Source organism: Hetaerina americana, unplaced genomic scaffold, assembly GCF_022747635.1.
Source record: "Hetaerina americana unplaced genomic scaffold, ioHetAmer1.1.p SCAF_116, whole genome shotgun sequence".
Taxonomy (NCBI): Eukaryota; Metazoa; Arthropoda; class Insecta; order Odonata; family Calopterygidae; genus Hetaerina; species Hetaerina americana.
The window spans coordinates 881,071-890,000 of NW_027286248.1; the positions used below are offsets into that span (position 1 = coordinate 881,071).

General features: G+C 39.8%; 1 protein-coding gene across 1 annotated transcript in view; it reads left to right on the plus strand.

The window, feature by feature from the left end:
- LOC139685568 (transforming growth factor-beta-induced protein ig-h3-like) overlaps nucleotides 1–8,930 on the plus strand; it is a 64,304-nt gene that overhangs the window by 43,507 nt on the left and 11,867 nt on the right. The window contains exons 4-6 of the mRNA XM_071582516.1: nucleotides 2,314–2,523; nucleotides 3,999–4,093; nucleotides 5,893–6,059. Of these exons, the coding sequence (XP_071438617.1) occupies nucleotides 2,314–2,523; nucleotides 3,999–4,093; nucleotides 5,893–6,059 (472 nt within the window). The remainder of the gene's footprint in view (nucleotides 1–2,313; nucleotides 2,524–3,998; nucleotides 4,094–5,892; nucleotides 6,060–8,930) is intronic.

The following is an 8,930-nucleotide window of genomic DNA, read 5'->3' on the forward strand; positions in this document are numbered from 1 at the left end:
ATGGATTCTTCCCTCAGTCTCTTTTTTAAGACGTTTTTCCTTATATATTGATTTTCATCAAGTTCAAGATTGAAGTGTGTAGCCCTTTGTCCAAATTGTAATTTGAGTTTAGGTAAGTAATCAGACCCATCTTTTCTAAAAAAATAAACCCCCGCCAGACTTATTTGTATTCCTCCGCACCTGTCCCGTCAACCGCTAAGCCGGCCGGCATTTCAATCTCCCCCAATCGTAGCGAAAAATCTTGAGCGCCGGCTCTCGTGATCCCCTCCCCAAATAAAACGAGAATCTGGTCTGACACCGATTCAGACAGTTAATGAGGATGTATTCGAGGGAAGATGTGCCCAGGGGGGCGACGCAATTGGCGGCTCGGTTCCAGCGCGACGCTGTGGAAGGCTGTGGGGGCGGGTGGGGGGGGGGGGGAAGATGACGACGCGGGGAGGAGGGCAGCCACGCGGGCGGGAGGGTGGCAGGAAGACTGCCCCCGTCCCTCCGCCCGACCTCTCCGCACTGCGCACCCCCCGAGCTACGCATTTTGCTGTGCAACATCACACATCGGGCAGCGAGAAAGAAGGCCGGGGAATCCGCCCGGGCTAGGCGGGCTGGATCCGGCCTGGGAATGACGCACTTCGCGACTGTCTATTTCCATAGTAATGGCCACGGTGCCTGAAATTTTCCGGCCGTCTTTACGCCATTGCCAGGCAACCCGAAAGTCGAGAGCCCGCCTCGCGTACGTAGATAGTGTTGGCTCGGAGAAAGTGAAGTAAGGTGGGGCAACATATCGTAAACACAACAGTTGTGGGAACTTGACCGAAACGGTGAAAAAAAGCCGCATCACTGTAGTACGTGGTAGTCCATTGGTAGGGCACAGAACTACTGATCGGAGGGTCCAGGTTCGATTCCCCAGCACGACTCTGGGCATTCTCAGCTTCACCCGAGCTGTGAGATTTTTTGGGTACCAGAAGTTTCCGGGAAACCATAGGCAGCACAGGCCCCTTACTCTGCTGTGGGAATTTCCCACAGAGTTGGGCTGAATGAACAACTCCACTATCACCAACCAAACCGACCTGCAGGCTGATAACTGTGCTTATGGTCGTCTTTGTTGTAGCAGCATTCACTTATCATTTCATTCAGAGATTTTATTTTATTTTTTATTTTATTTAAAAACATTATTCACATACAGCAGTAGTGCCAATTAACAGTGTAATATATAACAAACATGAAAGAGGGCAAAATACAATAACAGCATAACAATAAACAACGAGAACCGATCATGGACAGGGGAAATATTTAATTTATTGAGGGGTGGGATAAAGCTTGGGTGGTGAAGTTGTTGCATGATAAATCAAAAGGATGGGCAGTGTGAGGGGGAGTGAATTTAGAAGGGAGGAGAGGCGAAATAAAGGCGAGCGCTTTAGTGAGAGATATCCTAGGAATAGGAAGAGATGGAGTAGGGAGTGGGTGCGGGTGGATCGAGTTGGTATCCTGAAGTTGAAGAGAGAGAGAGAAGTTCAGGGCAATCAATAATCGATTTTAGGATGTTGTGGAGGAGTTTTAAATCAGCTTAAGTCTGTGGTTTTTGGGGTTAGGTAGATTATTAGTATAATGCGAGAGCAGATATACTTGTATATAAAAAATAAATCTCAATTAAGTCATCAAAATGGGCTCAATTAGGCCATCAAAATTGGGCAAATATTGGTGGATTGTTGAAAGTCAATGGCGTCCAATGTGCCAACAGCCACTAAAATTTGGTAAACATTCCATAAATAAATCAAGCAAGTGATAATGCCTTTGAAAAGCATTGTTTCATTTACTAAGCCTTCTTTTCTAAGAAATATCTCCATTTCTTTTTATTTGCTCTCTCTGTGACCAAGCAGTAAATTCTAGTGAGCAGCTATCAGTTATCAATGGAGACAGGATGATCTTAAAGAATCCAGGCAGATGCCCATTCCATCCACTCTTCTCCCATCCCTAGCTGACTGAGAGGGGTGGAAATGAAACTAATTTGTTTATATGCCATAATGTGAACACGGTCTTCATGATTATGTATTTATTATGATTTTTGTTTGATTGAACCAGCCATTGAAATGTCCTTAACTATTACTTTTTCATAATTCTTCAAGAAATAATAAGCATTGACTCGATTGAGATTCCTTGATGGTTCATCAGGAGATGCTTTGATTAACAGTATTGGACTCTTATATCTAAAAAAAATCCTCATAATAATAGTCATTAATTAAAGAAGACACAAAATATCATGTGTAGGTTTTTTTTTTAAATCCAGAAGATGTTAATGATGTGTTTTTTTCACATTAGCCCTAATGTTTGTGTGGATAAGGAAGAGGTTGATGATGAAGTCCCAACGAAGAAGGAAAATGGTGGAAAAACTGAGAGTATGATAGTCATGAGCAAAGGAGGCACGGGGGTCTCCATATCGTCATCTGCTGGAGAGGAAACTGGTCATGCAGCCTTCCACTTGTTCTCTGTGTGTGAGCAGACTGAGCTTCAGTATGTGTGCACACGGAAGTAAGTTCCAACTTTGATCCTCTTTCCCAGCATGTTCTGGCCCACAAGCATCAACTAGATTGAAAACAATTATTAGATTCCATGCCATTCTAATAGCAACACATTAACAAAAGATCCTAGATGGACATTGAGGGTATTTCTCCCTTGTATATTTTATTTCCATCCATTTTTCCTCTTCTTCTATTTTCAGTATAATTACCCTCATTTTAATCAAGGTAATCCAGCCATAAAAAGTAGGTTTTCAATGGTCCTTCTAAGCTCTCATTTTCTACAAGCATATTGTGAAATATCCTATCAAATTTCATCTTATTTTAAACAATCAAAATATATTTTCAGTAAAGACATTAAAAAGTGTATATTTAATCTGCACTGATATCTCAGGTGAATCAAGAAAAGCATGGATAAAATTATTATTGTAAGGTAATCTACCGGTTAAGGTAAGTTTTTGGATGGACACAGCTCCTAAGTAAATATTTTATGACTCCTAGCAAAACACAACATCCTATTCTACATCAGGACCTTCTTCCTCCCTTCATCCCGTCCAACATCCCTATCCTATTCCTTCCCTTTCCTCGTTTGCCTAACACTCTCCCCTCAATTACGGTCTGCAACATCCTGCTGCCGGTCAATACGCCCTTCATCCACTTTTCCTGCCTACATAGCATTTCTCCCAACAAACCCCTATCTTCGCCCACCATGCCAAGTACTTCCTCATTTGTTTTCTTCTCTGTCTATTTCACCTTCTCCATTCTTCTTCACACCCACATTTCAAAGCCTCCAGTCTACGTCTATCCTCCTGCTTCAATGACCACGTTTCCGCTCCATACACCGCTACGCTCCATATCAAAGTTTTTACGAGTCTTTCCTTAACATCCTTACTCAACGTCCCTCTCATCAATTCCCTCCTCTTTGTGAAAGCCTCTTTGCCTAGCGCAATTCTTCTCCTTACCTCCCTACTACTTTGACCGTGTTGGTCCAAAACACTACTGATATACGTAAACTGTTCTACCTGCTCTAGTTTTTGCCCTCCTATTTTAATGTTTAGCTTAGCCTTTTTCTTTCTAGAGAATCGCATAACCATTGTTTTATTAATATTGATTCTCATCCCATACCTGTCGCACTGAATTTCCAATTCACTCAGCAATGCTTGCAACCCCTTGCAACCATCACACGTACCTCTCCCCTTCCTAAACCCAAACTGATCATCCCCTAAGTAATCATTTCCCCTACTCTCTATCCTTTCGTTTATCATCCTTAGAACAACCATGGATAATATACGATTGAATAATTGACCAAAAAAACATTACAGAAGGTCTGAGACATAAATATAAAATTTTTTACATGTCTTTTGAAAAAGTTTTTCTCTAAATCTTTGTCTGCAAAATATTTGTTGGGCATTATTTACAAATGCAAAATAACTTCAGTGTTAATGAATTAATCATATGTGTAACATTGTCATTTCTACTTTATTCTAGAATTAGGAAAAATGGCATCAGGAAAACCTACACAGAGAAATATCATTGCTGTCATGGGTTTGAGAGAGCTCAAAATAAACCAGGTTGTGTGGAAGGTAAGATTATCTCTTGAAATTCGGAACAAACACATTTGAAGCAATGTTAAATTGATTTTTAATGTAAAAATACTTATCTTGGAGTATGTGAACACTCTGTGAGAGATGAGAGGGGTTTTATTTATTTTGCAAGAGCAAACAGTTACCAGCAGTTAATGATATAATTTGAATATGTTAGCATTATTACATGTCTTTCTGAGTTTGAATATCCCTCAAAGCTGTAGATATAGCATCAGCAAACCTTCTCTCATCAATTTTTAATATTTTCTCATGATAACATTTTTTATAATTAAATTTTAGAAAAAATTATGATTCAAGATCACAAAAAATCTTGCAAGTTATTGTTACCATATTCTTACTGCAGATATGAGAGGATTTGTTTAGATGTTTTAGATCTGAAACAATTAATAAAAAGCTGTCATATCATGAATATTATTGGTTAATGTCACAAAAGGAAAAGCTTACATTCCAAACTTTCATCTAGTTTGGAGTGAATAAAGTGAAATAGAAGGCTACAATTAAGTTATGCTCAGTTCCTCATGACCTTCATACTCAGGATTTCTATCAATCGTAATATCAATGCAGGTGTATACAGTATGAAGCAGTGCACATGTATATGGATTTCATCTCAGAGTCCTACGCTAAGCCTCGTCCATTCTTTCATGTTACATCCCCAGTGGATCAGGCAAAGCCCAATTGTTCCAAGGCTGGTCTCGTAGTGCGGACTTCATGTCCAAAATCTCAGACAACTTGTGATTTCATGAACCAAAACTAGACTGGTGGAATTTCAGTATTTTTTATCACTCTTTGTGAATGATCCAATCAGAGGAACTGTGGAAGTGAAACAGGAGATGCAGACATGAAAAACAGTTGAAGATTTTCAACACTTAAATATGGTCTTAATGTTTATTGAATCATAACTCAATGGAAAGACTAGGCAAAAATTACTATTGTCAGCATGCATCTATCAATGATGGAAACATCAGTTATGATTTTATCAATGTGACACTACAATTATTGGAAATGAGAGTCAGTCTTCAAGAAAGTGTATACTTGAAAATCTGCAAATCTCTATCTGAATCACTTCGAATCATCAGTGGGTATTTTATCATGAATTATCATTATGAATGCCTATCTATATGAATTTAGATGGCTTGTTGGTAATTCTCTGCAGAAAAATTTATGAGGAATTTCTATAAGCCTCAGAATACTGAAAATACACAGCAAAAATTTATTTCCTTAATTGTTATCAGATATTGAGAAAATTATCTCGCTATTTTTATCCTTTAATGGATGACCTTCTCAAGAATGTTATGCGTAAAACTTTGATTTTACAAGCATATTGTCAGCCCATTGTCAAATGGACCATAAAATCTCCAAGCCAAATAGCAAAATGCAATCATATTTTCTGGATGAACTCCTAGAGGCGTGTCTACATACCTTTTTCAAGTTAACAGAATATAGTTAATGCATTAAAATCTATGTATTCTGCATCACAGGCATGATAAAAATATAGTTCCCATCCTCCCAATATGTTATGTAGCTAGCTCTTTATCTGCTCACTTCAATACTCTTTTGGAAAGGATATAATTCATTGAATTGTGGACTTAATGATACTTTTTATTAATGTGTGTTGCTTGAAAATTCAAAAAGTAATAGATGGCACCAAATGTTTGCCATATAATCAGTTTAATATATCAATTAACTTCCTTATTAAATCAATTTTATATGGTTGACTTTACGTGAATGAATTATTTTCCTTTCAATTGGCTGAGCTTAAATTCTGTCACCTCCTCCAGCTCGCATGGTGGGGCTCTTGGAAACCATTGTGGAGATGGGCGGTTCTGACTTTGCCGAGCTTGTGCGGTCCACTGGATTGGAGGAAAAAGTTTCAGCTGTGAACATGACTGTCTTTGTGCCTTCAAATGTAGCTGTCCGAGAATATGCAGATGAAGCAGAGAGTGCAGTATGTATTATGTCCCTGAGGTTTCAGGTTTTATTTCGGTTATGCTAAGGTCAAAGCACACTCAGCAGTTTGGTTTTAATTTCATTGCCTTGCCTTGTCTCCCATTTTAACCACTCCATCCAGATCTGGTAACATTTAGACCATATCTGAAAGTACCCAGCAATGCAGAAAGTACAAAATCATCAGAAAATTTAACAACAGCATGAGGCCATGCGGAGTATTTACCATTAATTTGCGCAAGGTAGGAACCGGCAACCATTCAAAATTCAGTTTAATTTGTTCATGCTATGAAATATGCATTAGTCATAGGGGCAGGGTAAAATCTTGTAGCTTATTCTTAAAATAATCATCCAATAAATATGTGTATGGTATTTTAATGAAGCGTTCACCTGAATGACTATGCATTCAGGGAGATAATTTGAACTTCTAGCTGGTGAAGATCATGTAGTATTGATGTTTCGACGGCTGGACCGTCGTCACCAGAATGCTGTTCTCAGGGAAGAGTGGAGGGGACATGTGTGGAGGAGAGGTGAGGGAAGGAGAGGTGAGGGACCAATGGGAAATGAACAAGGGGATATGTAGCCAGCTATATGATACATTCAGTGGGCGTGGTTCAGCCAGGGGGGTTTAAATGACTGGGTAACCTAGATATGCGCCATCTCGCGGGTTCTTACCTCTATGAGTCTTGCAGATTTGGGAAGGCTTTCAATCACCGAAATGGAGAAGCAGGCATCAAAGGGTTGGTTGTGGGAAGCAGTGTGAGTAGGGATGAGATAATTTAGGAAGGTGGCGGATTAGGTGGAATATCGGTGGTTATTCATGCGGAGGGAAAGGGTAGTTGTGCATTCGCCCACGTAGAAGGCAGGGCAGAAGTTACAGGAGAGCCGATTATAATGTTTTTTGAGGTGCAGGTGGTGTTGGGCTAGGAGTTGGTACTAAGTAACGGGGAGGGTCTTAGAAGATGGCAGCATATGCAGCGTTGTTGGTTGAATGGAGCAAATAGGGGCAGGGAAGAGACAGGGGTGCCTGCCGGTGGTCTCATCAACTTGAAGATATTTCCCAAGTTCGACGGGCGTTTAAACGAAATGGAGGGACATTGTAGGAGTAAAAGTGATGTGGACTGACTGTTATTAATAATTGGGAAGAGGTCATGGATTAAATGTTTAATTTTGTATGTTCCGGGGAAGAAGGTGTTGGTAAGATTAGATCGGCTTGGTTTGGGGATAGGAGTGTATTGGGTTGACGGTTTGAGAATTAAATAGTATGTATCAAGTATATGTGTGTAGTTTTATTTATATATATATTATTATTATTAGGTAATCTAATGGTTAAGGTAGGTTGTTGGATGGACACAGCCACTAAATAAATATTTTGGGACTCCTAACAAAACACAAAATCCAGAGTCCTACTCTAAATCCTCTTCATCTCTGAGTACTTTCTTCCTCCCTTCATCCCGTCCAATATCCCTATCCTGTTCCTTCCCTTTCCCCATTTGCCCTCCTATTTTTTGCCCTCCTATTTTAATGTTTAGCTTAGCCTTTTTCTTTCTATAAAATCGCATAACCTTTGTTTTATTAATATAGATTCTCATCCCATACCTGTCGCACTGAATTTCCAATTCACTCAGCAATGCTTGCAGCCCCTTGGCTGACTGACATGCTAAGGATTGGTCATCAGCAAACCTAACTGATTTTACGAATTCCCCACACTTTTTTATTCCTACTTCCAGTTCTTCCCATGCCTCCTTAATCATTTCCTCTGCATGCAGGTGGAACAGCAACGGTGATAATGGGCAACCCTGCCTTACACCCCTTCCTTGCACTGCCCGTCCTGACTCCCCGTTTTGCACCCGCACCTGAGCAGTCTGAGACATGTACAGGTTGCGGATTAGCCTCCTTTCCCTCCAATATATTCCTATTTTCTGCAATATACTCATTAGTTTTCCCTTATTCACTCTATCAAACGCTTTTTCGAAATCTACGAAACAGGCAAATACCTCCTGGTTGTGTTCTATATTCCTCTAGATTAATAATCTCATTACTGCAATGGCATCAAGCGTACCTCTCCCCTTCCTAAACCCAAACTTGTCATCGCGTAAGTAACTATTTGCCCTTCTCTCTATCCTTTTGTTTATGATCATTAGAACAACTTTAGCTGCATGGGATATCAAACTTATTGTCCTGTAGTCCTCACATGACGTAGCGTTTACCTTTTTCGGAATAGGAACTAAAACCGATCTCACAAAGTCTTCCGGCCAGATTCCTTCCTCAGATACTATGAATCAGCCCATTTAAACTTTTCCTTCCACATTTTCCTAAACATTTCCAGATTTCCAAAGGAATGTTATTCACCCCCAAAGCCTTATTTAGTTTCATCTCCCTTAATGCACTTTCTATCTCATCGTCTAGTATGCCTGGACCTAAGCTATCTTCCTCTGCATCATGTTCCTTTTCAATGTCTAACTTTGCTGGTCTATCCTTTACTATAAAGGTCTTCTATACATTCCTTCTATCTCTCTTGGATCTTTCCTGTTTCAATCTTGGGCGCCTCATCTCTAACTGTTAGCATAGATCTTCCTTTCTTACTTCCCGCTAAAGACTTAATTTTGCTGTACAGCACACCAATTTCAACCTTCCCCTACAAATTTCCATATTCTCGCTCTGCATCTTCCACCATGATTCGCTGGCCCTATTAGCTGCCCGCCTCAATTTCTTGTTTAACTCTTTATTCTTTGATTTGCCTAACTCTGTTTTTACATTCTTCCATTTTATCCTCTCATCCATCTTTGTAATCATCTCATCTGTTATCCAAGGTTTCCTAGTCCTTTTTGCATTAACGGTTCCAATGGTGTCTTTTGCAGCTTTAGATAAC